We start from the raw sequence: 17,047 nt of genomic DNA, 5'->3' as shown, positions 1-17,047 counted from the left end.
TTTTTTTTTTATCTTCTTTTGAGATAAAGATTATTTATGTATTTAATATTTGTTTACTTACCATGGTATATAATTTATTTATGATTTATTTAATCACTGTTCTGTTACAGAGAACAAGGAAATGGGATAAAATTGCTATGGTATGAAAAGGGATATGATTAAATAAGCTCAGCTTCTTCCTACTCCTTTTCGGACTTGCTGTAATGAAACAACTGGAAATATGTTATGCATTACATTGTATCGTATGCATGTTGGAAATAAACGGAAACTGAACTGAACTGAGCTGTATAGTGTCACAACCTGAAATTACACATTATGTGTGGTGTTGGAGTTGTCCGACTTTTTGTGTGGCTGAAATGCATCACTGGCTAAGTGCCTTATGTGCACGTGTTGGCGCAAGTGAGAGAGAGCAAGTGGCTGCTGTTGATATGACAAAGTTGGATTTGGTCTAGTTTGTACGGCAGAAAATGTGCAGTTTTGCTAGATAGAAAGTTTTTTACCAATGTTTCGGTCATGTGCCTTATGGCCGACAAAGAGTTTTGTTGAATAAATTGATCAATGGAATTCATGTCCTCTTTAAAGCGTCTCGACAGACGTTACAATAATTGAACAGTGATGACGACAACTGTTCTCTCTGTCATGGCCGCGTGTCCTCAGTTACATTAAATGTTGATATGCGCTTATTTTTTAATTTGATTTTGTGCGTGGCATAGATTTGCCGTGCGCAGAGGACATGTGAGCAATGCGCACCTTAGAGGGAACGTTGCTGACGATGCTGTGATGTCCAAAGGGGCAACACCGAGGCCACAGCAATTAGCGGCAGCATGAGGACGGGCCGCGTGCGGGTCAACACGCCACGCAGCGGTTCATTGGACAGGCAGCCATCTGGGCAGAGGTGGATAATTGTCTAATTGCATAATTTTCTCCCTGCGACACACAACAAGAGGCAGATCCGAGAGCCGATTGCGCGAGCGCTCTTTGAAGGTGCACCGCTCCCCGAGGGCCTTGAACGGGGGGCCGGGTCAGAGGAATGGTGGCCGGCGAGCGGCGTAGCGTGGCCTGGCGACCGGCGCTCTGCTCGGCTGCCAGGGTAAACAAGGGCCCAGGAACACGACACAGATTAGGCTCTGTTCACATTCCTAAACCCCCCCTACTTTTTGCAGGCACACCACATTCCAAACTGCACAAATATCTTTATAAGAAATACCTCCTGATGGAGAATGAGGGTTTGGTCTGCACCCTCCTTGGGTTTCCCCTCATTAGGAACATCCATCTGACATGTGTGCTACTTTATCTGAGCTTGTTTACGCCAAAGTTTTGCTCTCGAAAACTTGGGAGGTGTTTCCAAACTCATTTAGTCCAGAAACACCTCCATTAGAGGCTTGGCTGTGGCGAGCAAGTCGTCAAGGCCAGCTAATGGTGCAGCTACGACGTGCCACAAAGGACCCAGTCAGCTACTTTCCAGCCCAATCTTGGCGTTCATTTGCATGCTTTGCAGCGCACAAATGTTCCGACGTTCTCGCTTTGTTGCTACCAATAAGGGCCGACTTGTACAAAGTGCAAGTATTGTATTATTGCCGGAATGTGCACAATCGGGAACATCGTCGGCGGATTATCCATGTATGGTATACATCTCCCCAGACTCACTTGCGCGCGTCCGCCATTTTTAGTTCATGCGCACGCATCTGTTGTTTGGACAGCAAACTTTATTTTGCCAGAAGAGTACATCAGTAGAGTAGATCTAGCAGCATTAGAAAGTTACGACTCGGCAGAAGTTTAACCTTAAAGTTCCAGACCTGTACGTCAGCTGGGTTTCTTTCAATCTCGTGTGCCTTCCTTGGTGCCGACAATAAACCCCGGTGAGCCGCTGATCTCGCTAAACGCACACTGGAGTGCATAACTACTAAATTAGCTAAAAAAGCTAGCATACTAATTTTTTCATGTTAAAATGCTAACTGTAACATGCATCGCAAACCAAAATATATTACTCTGAGGTGTGTACCTGAAATATTATGTTTAAAATGCTAGCATGCTCACATTAAAATACATCAAGTACCAAAATATGACTGAGGTGTATACTGTACCTACAAAATTAGCTGAAAGCTATCATATTAACGTTTGCATGCTAACAGGTATCATTCGTCGAGTGACAACAGTTTTTTACGAGGCTGTGTATACCTGCAAAATTAGCTTCTAAAAGCTAGCATGCTAATCTTAGCATGCAAAAATGCTAACTATGTGTCGAAAACCAAAATACATTATTCTGAGGTGTGTACCTGAATTTTTTTTTTTTAAATGCTGGCATGCTAAAATGAACATGCACCAAGTACCAATGATTCCCGGGCGTGGCCACCGCTGCTGCTCACTGCTCCACTCACCTCCCAGGGTGTGATCAAGGGTGATGGGTCAAATGCAGAGAATAATTTCGCTACATCTCGTGTGTGTGACAAAATTGGTATTTTAACCTTAACTTTATATGACTGAGGTGTATACTTTAGACTTAGACTTCCTTTTTATTGTCATTCAAATTTGAACTTTACAGCACAGATAAGAGGTGCACATTTACAAAATTAGCTGAAAGCTAGCATATTAAAGTTAGCCTGTTAACAGGTATCATTCGTCGAGTGACAACAGTTTTTCACGAGGATGTGCATACCTGCAAAATTAGCAAAAAAAACCCAGCACCCTAATGTTAGAACGTCACAATTGTGTCGCGGGCCATTAAAAACTTAGCTACGGTCCGCACTTGGAACACCCCTGATGTGTTTTCAATGTAGAAAAAAACAATCATATGACCCCTTTAAAGTTAACAGAGCGTTTTGTTGCTTGTGGCAAACTTTTGTGTGACACTGAAGAGTGTTAAAGAGTGACCTAATGAAAATATTTTAAGCCTGGGAAAGATGATTTCTTTTGCGTGATACGTTTTGACCTTGAGGTTCCGCTGCAAATGATCCCCAACAACTTTTCAGGCCAAAGAAGACGAAGAGACGACGACTGACATGGCCGCCATCCTCCATCTATCAAACAAATAGCTCAATCGATTGCTTGCTGCTGGGCCATCTTTTGCGTTCTAGGCCATCTACAATGGTGTTACTTAGCCCCCCGACCCTCCTGTCTTTAGTTTGTCTATCCCGCCCTGTCGTCTCACACTGCAGCCCTCAGCGCCAGTCAGAAAATATTTTCCGAGGCCTCATCACCATCAAACCGTCCGACTCTTTCTGCAACATTTTCTTGTGCTGGCTAATAGGGGGCGCTGTTTTGGATTAGGCCGCAGTGTCACATGGTTGTTCCATTCCTTACTGCGGGCTAATTAGCGCTGGCTTAGCGGACATTAAGCAGCGATACAAGCCTTCTGGGCTAATCCCTCCGCTTTTGGCCAGGGCCTCGCATGTCATGAGATGGATTTACTTGGCCAGATTAAGTCTGTTTTGTCACTCTGCCGCCCCATTCACTCCATCTTTGTGCACTTTTTGTACATAAAGACAGAAGGAGTGGCAAGCCTTCTGCAGAGTTGCTATAACAGATTGTATACTTTACCAACGTTTACTATTAATATAACCGTGCAATAATGATGCACAAAGTTCAGGTTAAATGTGCTTATATGTTAACCTGACTCGCTGAGCTCCACACAAGGATCTAGGATCGAGGGCAATGCAAACCCCTTCAAGATAACAAAAAATAATGAACCAATCAGGATCGCCGGGCGGGATTTCATAGATGTGACATAGCGCCGAAGCGACTGTTTGAATTCAAACAACAATGGCGGCACGCAGCGAGGAGTCGTGTGCTGACATTAATTTTGCTATTGCAACTGTTTTGTAGGAATCTATCGAATATTAATTATTTAAAAGATGAACAGAGAACGGTTTTGAAGGCATTTATCAGCGTCACGGGTTGATTTCGATGTGAGTGGTTGAAGTAGCACGTCATTCAAGATAACGGACAAATGGTTTATCCAATCACATACAATGATTTTTTTACAAGGCCCCACCTTCTGAAATACATCTCCTTTTGAGAACTCCTAGATCCTTGTGTGGAGCTCAGCGTACTACAAGGATCTGGCGAGAGTCAGGTTACTTATCCATCCATCCATTTTCTACCGCTTATTCCCTTTGGGGTCGCGAGGGGTGCTGGAGCCTATCTCAGCTACAATCGGGCGGAAGGCGTTGTACACCCTGGACAAGTCGCCACCTCATCGCAGGGCCAACACAGATAGACAGACAACATTCACACTCACATTCACACACTAGGGCCAATTTTAGTTTTTGCCAATCAACCTATCCCCAGGTGCATGTCTTTGGAGGTGGAAGGAAGCCGGAGTACCCGGAGGGAACCCACACAGTCACGGGGAGAACATGCAAACCCCACACAGAAAGATCCCGAGCCTGGGATTGAACCCAAAACTACTCAGGACATTCGTATTGTGAGGCAGACGCACTAGCCCCTCTTCCACCGTGCTGCCCCAGGTAACTTATATGGGGTCAAATTACGATTTTTTTCCTACACTTAAAACACTTCCTTGTGAGAAGATGAGGCTGACATCGAATGGTTGTTCTGCAAAGTTTCAAGAACTGTGGGGTGCCTAGAGATAAGTAGGAGGAACTGGTCTCCAAATGAACCCTGATTGAAAAACAACTGTGATATGGGTGGTTGATGAGCCTTTTGTGTGTTTGTTGGTTGTTCTCTAAGGCCATTGCCATTGCAGATGTCTGTGGCCCATTTTTTAAATTTATTTTGTTTATTTATTAATAATGTTATTACTTTTATTTTCTCTTTTTAGTATCATTATTCTTAATATATATATATATATACATATACATATATATATATATATATATATATATATATAAATGTATATGTATGTATATATATATATATATATATATATATATATATATATATATATATATATAAATATATATATATATATACATACATATATACACACACACACATATACATATATATATATATATATATATATATATATATATATATATATATATATATATATATATATATATATATATATATACATACACACACACACATGCACTTCCGATCCGATACCGATACTGACCGATACTGGCCTATCCGAGCATGTATTAAAGTTTAAAGTTATTTAGCCTACTTAGTTGTCAGAATCATGTTGAAAAGGGTTTTAGTACTCTTGATAACAACTAGCCAGCTGAATTAGGGGAGTTTGAATAATACACAATGGTTGGTAACAAGAAACTGACCTGTTTATTCAAGGATAAACACAAAGTAGACAAAATTATACACGACAAACAGAAATGGCATCATTGAACTAGGGCTGGGCGATATGGCCTTTTTTAAATATTGCGATATTTTAAGGCCATATCGCGATACACAATATATATCTCGATATTTTGCCTTAGCCTTGAATGAACACTTGATGCATATAATCACAGCAGTATGATGATTCTATGTGTACATTAAAACATTCTTCTTCATACTGCATTTATATATGCTACTTTTAAACTTTCATGCAGAGAGGGAAATCACAACTAAAAAAATCACTATTTTTTTTCATACAGTGTTGATCTGGAAATATTTGCCTCGGCATTTTGATGGTGTGGGCGTGTGGCACCAAACGGAGATAAGCGTCTCGACAGACGCTACAATATTTGAACAATGATGACGAAAACTGTTTTCTCTGTCGTGTCCGTGTGTCGAAAATTGTTATGCGCTTATTTTTTTTATTTGATTTTGTGCGTGGCATAGATTTGCCGTGCGCAGAGGACGCTTGAGCAGTGCGCAATTGCACAGGCGCGCACCTTAGCGGCTGCGCTAGCATCACAGCTAACGTTAGCCATGCTGCTACCTCTCTGCTCGGGGAGGACGTATACGTATGTGACGTATGATGTGACAGTATGTGACGTGTGTAAGAAGGTGTGCTTGCTGTCTGTGAGAAGGAGAGACAGGAAAGAGTGAGAAGAGCTTGTAGTGCAATGCCAGCAGCTAAAAGCAACTGCGCGAGAATCCACAGACCTGTGGATGTGTTAAAGGTGTGCTGGAAAATGCGGAACGGAAATTAGGGAGCAGCAGAAAAGTGGAATGTATTATTTAATTCGGTGCGTTGGAAAACACGGATCAGAGTTTTTTTTTTAAACTGGATCTGGATCGGCATTTTCCCATGCCTTGCCGATACGCATTTTTTGGCAAATATCGGCGGCCGATCCCATCCAAATATCGGATATCTGTGTGTGTGTATATATATATTATATATACACACACACACACATACATATATACATACATGTAGTTTTTTTAATTTATTAAAAAAAGACAGCATTTCATGTATTTGTGTTTACTTTTATTTTATTCATTTATCTTTTAATTTCCAATCTGTCCTGTCCAGCCACTCAGACAAACCATATAGTTGAATTAGATGATCTGCTATACAGATTTACTTTAGAAAATAGAAGTGTTGGAGACTTCTCTTGTTGCCTTATTTGTATTTGTATTTGTATTTTGTTTGGGTAGATTTTTATTCAACAAAGCCAGTTTTCTTTTAGGTAATATAGAAATTGATCAGAGCTATTTAGCATAGAACTGGCATCCAATATTATCTAAAAAGTATACATTTTGAATCAAGAATCGTGTTGAATTAAGAATCGATTCTGAATCGAATCATTAACCCCAAAAATCGAATGGAATCATGTGGTGCCCAAAGATTCACAGCCCTAATTTTAACATTGTCGCCCCTGGGGGCAAACTGGGTAAAACCATTTACCTATTTTTACCATAATAATCTACAAACCCCGTTTCCATATGAGTTGGGAAATTGTGTTAGATGTAAATATAAACGGAATACAATGATTTGCAAATCATTTTCAACCCATATTCATATATTGAATATGCTACAAAGACAACATATTTGATGTTCAAACCGATAAACATTTATTTTTTGCAAATAATTATTAACTTCAGAATTTGATGCCAGCAACACTTGACAAAGAAGTTGGGAAAGGTGGCAATAAATACTGATAAAGTTGAGGAATGCTCATCAAACACTTATTTGGAACATCCCACAGGTGAACAGGCAAATTGGGAACAGGTGGGTGCCATGATTGGGTATAAAAGTAGATTCCATGAAATGCTCAGTCATTCACAAACAAGGATGGGGCGAGGGTCATCACTTTGTCAACAAATGCATGAGCAAATTGTTGAACAGTTGAAGAAAAACCTTTCTCAACCAGCTATTGCAAGGAATTTAGGGATTTCACCATCTACGGTCCGTAATATCATCAAAGGGTTCAGAGAATCTGGAGAAATCACTGCACGTAAGCAGCTAAGCCCGTGACCTTCGATCCCTCAGGCTGTACTGCATCAACAAGCGACATCAGTGTGTAGAGGATATCACCACATGGGCTCAGGAACACTTCAGAAACCCACTGTCAGTAACTACAGTTGGTCGCTACATCTCTAAGTGCAAGTTAAAACTCTCCTATGCAAGGCGAAAACCGTTTATCAACAACACCCAGAAACGCAGTCGGCTTTGCTGGGCCTGAGCTCATCTAAGATGGACTGATACAAAGTGGAAAAGTGTTCTGTGGTCTGACGAGTCCACATTTCAAATTGTTTTTGGAAACTGTGGACGTCGTGTCCTCCGGACCAAAGAGGAAACGAACCATCCGGATTGTTAAATGCGCAAAGTTGAAAAGCCAGCATCTGTGATGGTATGGGGGTGTATTAGTGCCCAAGACATGGGTAACTTCCACATCTGTGAAGGCGCCATTAATGCTGAAAGGTACATAGAGGTTTTGGAGCAACATATGTTGCCATCCAAGCAACGTTACCATGGACGCCCCTGCTTATTTCAGCAAGACAATGCCAAGCCACGTGTTACATCAACGTGGCTTCATAGTAAAAGAGTGCGGGTACTAGACTGGCCTGCCTGTAGTCCAGACCTGTCTCCCATTGAAAATGTGTGGCGCATTATGAAGCCTGAAATACCACAACGGAGACCCCGGACTGTTGAACAACTTATGCTGTACATCAATCAAGAATGGGAAAGAATTCCACCTGAGAAGCTTAAAAAATGTGTCTCCTCAGTTCCCAAAGGTTTACTGAGTGTTTTTAAAAGGAAAGGCCATGTAACACAGTGGTGAACATGCCCTTTCCCAACTACTTTAGCACGTGTTGCAGCCATGAAATTCTAAGTGAATTATTATTTGCAAAAAAGCCCAAAGTTTATGAGTTTGAACATCAAATATCTTGTCTTTGTAGTGCATTCAATTGAATATGGGTTGAAAATGATTTGCAAATCATTGTATTCCGTTTATATTTACATCTAACACAATTTCCCAACTCATATGGAAACGGGGTTTGTACATCAACCATATGATTTGTGGCTGGACAGGACATGTTTAATATATATATATATATATATATATATATATATATATATATATATATATATATATATATATATATATATGTATGTGTGGGAAAAAAAATCACAAGACTATTTCATCTCTACAGGCCTGTTTCATGAGGGGGGGTACCCTCAATCATCAGGAGATTTTAATGGGAGCATTCGCATACCATGGTTTATATAGGGCACAGAGTGGGTGGGTACAGGCTGGCCTAGGGGCGTGGTGATTGGCTCATGTGTTACCTAGGAGGTGTTTCCGTCTATGGCGGCATGCTGTTACAATTTCGCTGCGCTTGTTGAGGGATGACAGGTCTGGACGGTAAATAATAAACAGTTTCTCTTTCAAGCATAGGTTGCATCTTTTATTACCACTATTGTAAGGTGTGCTGGATGCAAGAATTTGCCATGTTATTGAATATTCAACATTATTGTCTTTGAGGTCCCAAATGTGTTTGCTGAGTTCTGTGGTATTTCGCAGGTTTTTGTTCCTGAAAGAAGCCTTGTGATTGTTCCATCTGGTTTTGAATTCTCCCTCGGTTAATCCTACATATGTGTCGGATGTGTTAATGTCCTTGCGTATTACCTTACATATATATATATATATATATATATATATATATATATATATATATATATATATATATGTACAGAATATCACAAATTGTGCAAATTTCAAACGAGTATGAAGGAAGGGAATAAAATAATAAAAAATAAAAAAATCTTTGCAATGCCTTGATTGTTTGATTTCAAATTTTCGGGACTTAATGCAAATTCCAAATAAGATAAGGAAAGTTGATTTTGCATAACAGGTCTCCTTTAGGTGTGTTAGTTGGTGTTGAAAATGCAATCAGACATTATACTGCACAGTCGCAATACAGCTATTTTGAAAAGAAAAATAAGAATTCACCATTGTCATTACCTGCATCTTCTGGATCTTCGTCATAATCTTCATCATCACCGGAGGACAGGGAATCTAAAACAAAAACAGAGAGGGGAGATATTCATGTTTGCATTACTGAAAGTTGACTAAATCTCATCAAACTATTCTTTTAAAAGCAGTGTGAGCTTTATTCAGCTTGTCTATGTTGACAAAGGTCAAATAAAGAGACGCGCAGGAATGTAGAACATGGAGATTTATAGCATGTGTGACACAAACATTAGCTTCAAGATAGTTTAGTTGTTAAAGCGCCTCTGTAATGTTATTAATCTTCATTTAGTAATGTTTGACAACAATAGTTACTGCTGTGTGGGAATGTTGCTAATGCTAACATGCTAGTTATGGTCGGTCCACAAAGTTACCACACATTTTGACAGGTTAAAAGAGGGAAGTTGGCAAGAATCATGCCTATTTTTCTATAATATTAATTATGCTAAGGACGGTGCGGCGTGCGAACAAAAGCCAACAATAACACGCTAACATGATGATTTGAAGATATAGTTACCACGGCAGCCATCTTTGTTTAGCATGAATGCTAATATGCTAACAAAAATAATGTTATTGTTTTCATTGCCAAACATATGGGGTTATATAACGTGTTCAGTATCGATTGAGGCAGCGGTTATGTATTGATATTTCTTTACACCATTTATTTCATGTTTTTAAAAGCAAGCAGGCTGACATCCTGGAACTTTGCAGATTGATGACATTATAAGTCCATTTTGTTTTAATATTGGTTCACCTCCACAAGTCACTCAATTCAACACTTTAAGTGTTTAATGTCTCCATTTCCCAGCGTGAGTGTACAGTGTGACTCGCCCACTTAGCGCTGTCTGGGCGCCATGCAGGTGCTAAAGCTGATACGCACGCTACATATCTGACGCCTTGCTCAAACATTGGAGCAGAAAACACAAACGGTGCGTGTGTGTGTGTGTGTTTGGAGTGGAGTGTGGACACGGGGCGGGACAGGAAGCGGTGTGCACACACCGTACAAAGTCTCACTTGACTTTACATTTAAACACGCCGCCGCCGCGATTAAACGACACCAAGAGAAGAAAACAGGAAGTCAGGACCTTGTTTCCTGTGCGGTTTGGACTCCTGGAAGACAGACAGTGAGCTGGAGGCTCTGAGTACTTAAACCTCCTAAGACCCAGACAATATAAAAGTTGGCCATGCTGGCTAATATTGCAACCGTTTTAGGAACTCAGATCTTCCTTTTCAAACAGTTTTCCCCAAGTACCATCTCAGAAATCACTTGGCTCTCCAAGTACCACCACAATGACCCTACAGTAGCTTAATAGGCCTAAATGTTCATTAAAAACAAAGCAGATTTTTTATTCAACACGCACTGTATTTTCCGGACTATAGAGCCGCACCCGCTAAATTATAGGGAACATTTTCCCATACAGGTAAAAGCCAGTAAATTAGAATATTTTGAAAAACTTGATTTATTTCAGTAATTGCATTCAAAAGGTGTAACTTGTACATTATATTTATTCATTGCACACAGACTGATGCATTCAAATGTTTATTTCATTTAATTTTGATGATTTGAAGTGGCAACAAATGAAAATCCAAAATTCCGTGTGTCACAAAATTAGAATATTACTTAAGGCTAATACAAAAAAGGGATTTTTAGAAATGTTGGCCAACTGAAAAGTATGAAAATGAAAAATATGAGCATGTACAATACTCAATACTTGGTTGGAGCTCCTTTTGCCTCAATTACTGCGTTAATGCGGCGTGGCATGGAGTCGATGAGTTTCTGGCACTGCTCAGGTGTTATGAGAGCCCAGGTTGCTCTGATAGTGGCCTTCAACTCTTCTGCGTTTTTGGGTCTGGCATTCTGCATCTTCCTTTTCACAATACCCCACAGATTTTCTATGGGGCTAAGGTCAGGGGAGTTGGCGGGCCAATTTAGAACAGAAATACCATGGTCCGTAAACCAGGCACGGGTAGATTTTGCGCTGTGTGCAGGCGCCAAGTCCTGTTGGAACTTGAAATCTCCATCTCCATAGAGCAGGTCAGCAGCAGGAAGCATGAAGTGCTCTAAAACTTGCTGGTAGACGGCTGCGTTGACCCTGGATCTCAGGAAACAGTGTGGACCGACACCAGCAGATGACATGGCACCCCAAACCATCACCCAACCATGCAAATTTTGCATTTCCTTTGGAAATCGAGGTCCCAGAGTCTGGAGGAAGACAGGAGAGGCACAGGATCCACGTTGCCTGAAGTCTAGTGTAAAGTTTCCACCATCAGTGATGGTTTGGGGTGCCATGTCATCTGCTGGTGTCGGTCCACTCTGTTTCCTGAGATCCAGGGTCAACGCAGCCGTCTACCAGCAAGTTTTAGAGCACTTCATGCTTCCTGCTGCTGACCTGCTCTATGGAGATGGAGATGTCAAGTTCCAACAGGACTTGGCGCCTGCACACAGCGCAAAATCTACCCGTGCCTGGTTTACGGACCATGGTATTTCTGTTCTAAATTGGCCCGCCAACTCCCCTGACCATAGCCCCATAGAAAATCTGTGGGGTATTGTGAAAAGGAAGATGCAGAATGCCAGACCCAAAAACGCAGAAGAGTTGAAGGCCACTATCAGAGCAACCTGGGCTCTCATAACACCTGAGCAGTGCCAGAAACTCATCGACTCCATGCCATGCCGCATTAACGCAGTAATTGAGGCAAAAGGAGCTCCAACCAAGTATTGAGTATTGTACATGCTCATATTTTTCATTTTCATACTTTTCAGTTGGCCAACATTTCTAAAAATCCCTTTTTTGTATTAGCCTTAAGTAATATTCTAATTTTGTGACACACGGAATTTTGGATTTTCATTTGTTGCCACTTCAAATCATCAAAATTAAATGAAATAAACATTTGAATGCATCAGTCTGTGTGCAATGAATAAATATAATGTACAAGTTACACCTTTTGAATGCAATTACTGAAAGAAATCAAGTTTTTCAAAATATTCTAATTTACTGGCTTTTACCTGTATATTAGCCGCACCGGACTATAAGTCGCAGATATATCAGAATCAGAATCAGAATCAGAATAGTTTTTATTGCCATTGTTTGAGAACGGGTTCACAAACTAGGAATTTTACTTGGCGCAATCGTGCTACATAAAACACATATAACACAGAATAGAATAACATGAACTATAACTGAGCTATCAGATCTTGTTATTGCAATATACGTTATGAAATGAGTTATCTACACAGAAAGATTATGTAAATGTTTATTTACATACCTTAATTGTTTCCAAACAGTTTCTGTAACACGGCAGTAAAACGGCTGAACAAACAAAACAGAAGTCATCGTCATGGACTCACGAGCTGTGCAAGGGAGCTCTCTAATCAGTTTAAGACTCAATGAGACTCAATAACTCCACGGTGACGTTTTGGTGAATTTGCTTAAGAAATTTGTGAAACTGAAACAATACAACTACATTACGATAGCATGTACAATTATGCATGAAAACACTCCTACAGACATCACACATGGGACGGTTTAGTACGTATAAATTGTTTTAGTTATATTTTAAACTTAAAAACGGTGCTTGGAGTGATGAATGACGAATCCACACGTGAAACAAAAAAAGAAAAAGTGAGCGAACTCGTCCTAGCACAAAGGACGATTTTTCTTTTGGCCGTCGGCAAAGAAAAATCCATAAATTAGCCGCACTGTCTTATAAGCCGTAGGGTTCAAAGTGTAGGAAAAAAGTTGCGGCTTATACAAATAATATTTTGGCCACTGTAACAGTGCACACAGTTTGAACAGTAACACTGTGTTGAAATATTTAATGAAGTGATTATTTGGCATACCACTAGATGAGAATACCTGTTCTATACCTGTTCTATTGTGCTCATACCAAACTCGACGGTTCCAGAAATTTCAAATCTTTTCCTCTAGGGGAGTTTAATTATAGCGCCACCATGTGCTGATGTTGTCTAAGAAGTAGTAGCACAGGCAACACAGTGGGCATGCAGGTTATGACAATATTCATTTTCAGGGGTATTTAGCAACAGGTGGCGGTGTAAGCCTAACCATGATGGCGTGCAGTAAACAGGAAGTTAAACATACTTGCTTAGCAGCATCATTATTAAAACTAGAAAATTCCCATGCAAATTTAGATGGGCCTGCTATCCGTGCCATGAACCTCTGACCCGGGGTCGATCAACTAAGATGGCGCCAAGTATCCAAATCCATGATTTTTAGGTATAAACATATACAATTAGCTAAAAAGTTAGCATAAAACATTAGCATGCCAATATAAGAAATGTTAGCAAGCTTCCAGGATGGCACGAAGCATCAAAATCCATGGTTTTACATTTAAACATACACATTTAGCTAAAAAAGCTAGCATAAAACATTAACATGCTAATGGTATCATGGTGACATAGGACAAGTTAATGTACTTCTTAAATAGCGCCACATATCAAAATGCAATATTTTTAGGTTTAAACATACACATGTAGCTAAGCAGTTAGCATAAAACGTTAGCATGCTAATATAAAAGACGTTCGCATACTTTCAAGATGGCGCCAAGTATCAAAATCCATGACTTTCATGTATGAACATATACAATTAGCTAAAAAGCTAACATAAAACGCTAGCATGCCATTATGAGAGATTTTAGCATGCGTCTATGATGGCGCCAAGCATCAAAATCCACGATTTTTAGGTTTAAACATACACTAAAAAAGCTAGCATAAAACAATAGTATGTTAATGTTAGCATGATGATGTAGGACAAGTTAACGTACTTCCAAGATAGCGCCAAGTATCAAAATGCACTATTTTTAGGTTTAAACATACACGTTTAGCTAAACAGCTAGCATAAAACATCATCGTTCTAAAGCTAGCATGCTAATATAAAAGACGTTCGCAATAGATTTTGCCGGTTCCGGTTCTATTTTCCATTCTGTTTAACGATTTGGTTCCTTATCGACTGTTATTTTGGAAAATAGAGAACAAAAAGGGTGCATTAGCATCAATTTTGTTTAGTTTGGATGGAACATGACCTTACAAAGGCAACAGTGAGGTTTTGAGAGGCACATAAGTAGCATAGGAAAAAAAAAAAAGTTTGGAAAATAAATATAATAAATAAATATTCCTTTGTAGAATTTAACAAAATAAAACCTACATGGAAACGCACAAATACAACATTTAATAATATTTTCAAAACTTTTACAAATCTTTTGTCATCTCCCTAGAAAATATTTTGGTGACACTCAAAATATTGTAATATGGTTTGTTTAGATTAACAAGGTGAAACTATCATACATAAAATGCAACTCATGATATTTCAAGATTTTGAGGAAATCTTGATGATCATAGTTTACCGTTTATGAAAACCTTGAATTGAAAATCTCAGAAACTGCAAAGCATGATGATCAAAATGATACATAAAGGTTTGACACACCTCACTGTGCATGTAATGAGTTAATATCACATATAAGTTTCATATTTGAAGTTGAATTGCTGAGTGAATGGACTTTTACACCATATTGTAATTTCACGAGTTTAATAATAGAAATAACTGAGTGAAAATGTGGTCGCTGGAAAACATGTAATTTTTTTCCGACGACAATTGACCATTTACCTACCGAACATCAGGAGCACTGTGGCAAATGGGTGCAAGCTTTTGTCCACAAACTTAACCACTGCTCTGTGAATTTCGTCTATTCTGGCCCGAGTCATTGCACTCTTCCCTGCCACTGTCAAAGGAGAGCGGTACTGTAGACGTGACCTGGAGCGGGTTGTTACTGCCCGCCTCGGAGCCAGTCAGGATCGGTCCTCGTCATGCTCATCTAAATACGAGGGCATTTATTTAAATTTAACAGGTAAAAGCGCTAACATGATAGGCGGTGCAATCTTTTCTTGGAAAATGTCGCTCATAAAAATCGTTAAAAGAATCCTTTGAAAAAAACGGTAAGCCATTCCAAGAAGTTGATACACTGGGAACAAGAACTGAACAAGAACCGGTTTTCGATTGTCATTTCTAACTACTATGTTCCTGGGTTAGCTGTAGTTGTAGTTTTGCCTTCTCACCTGTCACCCTGATGGTGTAGTTGCTGAGCAGCATATTACTGCGGCCCAGTCGACACGCATACACGCCCGAGTCCTCGTACGACACGTTGATGATGCGCAACATCCTCTGGCCCACCCGCGTGCGGTTGCTTGACACCAGCCCGTCGCCATCTTTGTACCAGACCACCGGCCGGGAGGAGGAGGAGCCAGAGTCCTCTGGGTCACATGACATTTCCAGGGTGTCCCCCACCCCCAGAACGAAGTCCTCCAGGAAGGCCGCCTCGCTGGAAACAGCGTCTGAAAAGACAAGAAGAAAGAGAACTGTCAATATTTCATGACATGTTTCTCTTATTGTTCTACTGCCTCATTGAAAGCCATGCTGGCTCCATTTTACAACAGTTAGCATTTGCTAACCACAACGGTGTGATTTATAACAGCCCACTGGTGACCTGACTGAAAGGGTGGCGGGAGCATTGGCTTTGCACCCAATGACGTGCAGCAAACAGGAAGTTAAACAGACTTGTTTAGCAGCTTCATTATTAAAACTAGAACATTCCCATGGATATTTTGATAGGCCAGCTATCCGTGCCATGAACCTCGATCGAAACCGGCATTCTTCTAAAATAGCGGCAAGTATCCAAATCCATGATTTTTAGGTTTAAACTTACAGAAGTAGTTAAAAAGCTAGCATAATATGTTAGCAAAAGAAACGTTATCATAATTCTAAGATGGCAGCAAGTATCAAAATGTATGATTTTTTAGGTATAAACATATACAATTAGCTAAAAAGCTAGCATAAAACCTTAGCATGCCAATGTAAGAAAAGTTAGCAAGCTTCCAAGATGGCACCAAGCATCAAAATCCATGGTTTTATATTTAAACATACATATTTTGCTAAAAAAGCTAGCATAAAATGTTAGCATGCTAATGATAACATGATGACATAAGACACGTTAACGTACATCTTAGACAGCGCCAAATATTAAAATGCACTATTTTTAGGTTTAAACATACAAATTTAGCTAAACAGCTAGCATAAAACGTTAGCATGCTATTATAGAAGACGTTCGCATACTTCCAAGATGGTACCAAGTATCAAAATCCATGACTTTTAGGGATTGACATATAACATTAGCTAAAAAGCTAGCAAAAAACACTAGCAGAGATGTTAGCAGGCTTTCAAGATGGAGCCAAGCATCAAAATCCATGATTTTTAAGTTTAAACATACACATTTAACTAAAACAGCTAGCATAAAACATAAGGATGTTAATGTCAGCATGATGACATAGGACAAGTTAACATACTTCTAAAATAGCTCCAAGTACTATAATGCACTATTTTTAGGTGTAAACACACAAAATTACCTGACCACCTAGCATAAAACGTTATCATGCTAACGTTGGCATGTTAATATGAAGGACGTCGGCATACTTCCAAGTAAGGCTGAAACGACGCGTCGACATAGTCGACGTCATCGATTACGTAAATACGTCGACGCCGTTTTTGTGCGTCGACGCGTCGCATATTTACGTCACACTACCGTCATGGCGGAGCGCAAAGCACAGGATGCGAGCGGTGCGAGCGAGCGGAAAAAAGCACGCCAAAAGTGTGGGAGTATTTCAATAAACGGCCTAATAATTTTGTTGTATGTACACTGTGTCGAGCGAAAATGGC

The 17,047-nt window shown here is 39.9% G+C and overlaps 1 protein-coding gene across 10 annotated transcripts in view; it reads right to left on the bottom strand.

Moving 5' to 3' along the window:
- The window catches only part of fgfr3 (fibroblast growth factor receptor 3), a 140,680-nt gene that overhangs the window by 63,658 nt on the left and 59,975 nt on the right, over positions 1-17,047 (bottom strand). For 8 of the 10 annotated variants that reach the window (XR_009810517.2, XM_061925125.2, XM_061925130.2 and 5 more), the window contains exons 3-4: positions 15,394-15,669; positions 9,309-9,374 (exon numbers count right to left, since the gene is read on the bottom strand). Coding sequence is in view for 9 of the 10 variants with exons in the window: in XM_061925125.2 (XP_061781109.1) it covers positions 9,309-9,374; positions 15,394-15,669 (342 nt within the window). In the remaining variant the exon portion in view is untranslated. The remainder of the gene's footprint in view (positions 1-9,308; positions 9,375-15,393; positions 15,670-17,047) is intronic. The other 2 variants (XM_061925131.2, XM_061925132.2) reach the window with 1 other exon arrangement.

The sequence above is a fragment of the Nerophis lumbriciformis genome, linkage group LG29, assembly GCF_033978685.3.
Source record: "Nerophis lumbriciformis linkage group LG29, RoL_Nlum_v2.1, whole genome shotgun sequence".
In the NCBI taxonomy this organism is placed as follows: Eukaryota; Metazoa; Chordata; class Actinopteri; order Syngnathiformes; family Syngnathidae; genus Nerophis; species Nerophis lumbriciformis.
Note: the sequence above shows the minus strand (reverse complement) of the source record. Positions and strands in the feature narration are given on the sequence as shown.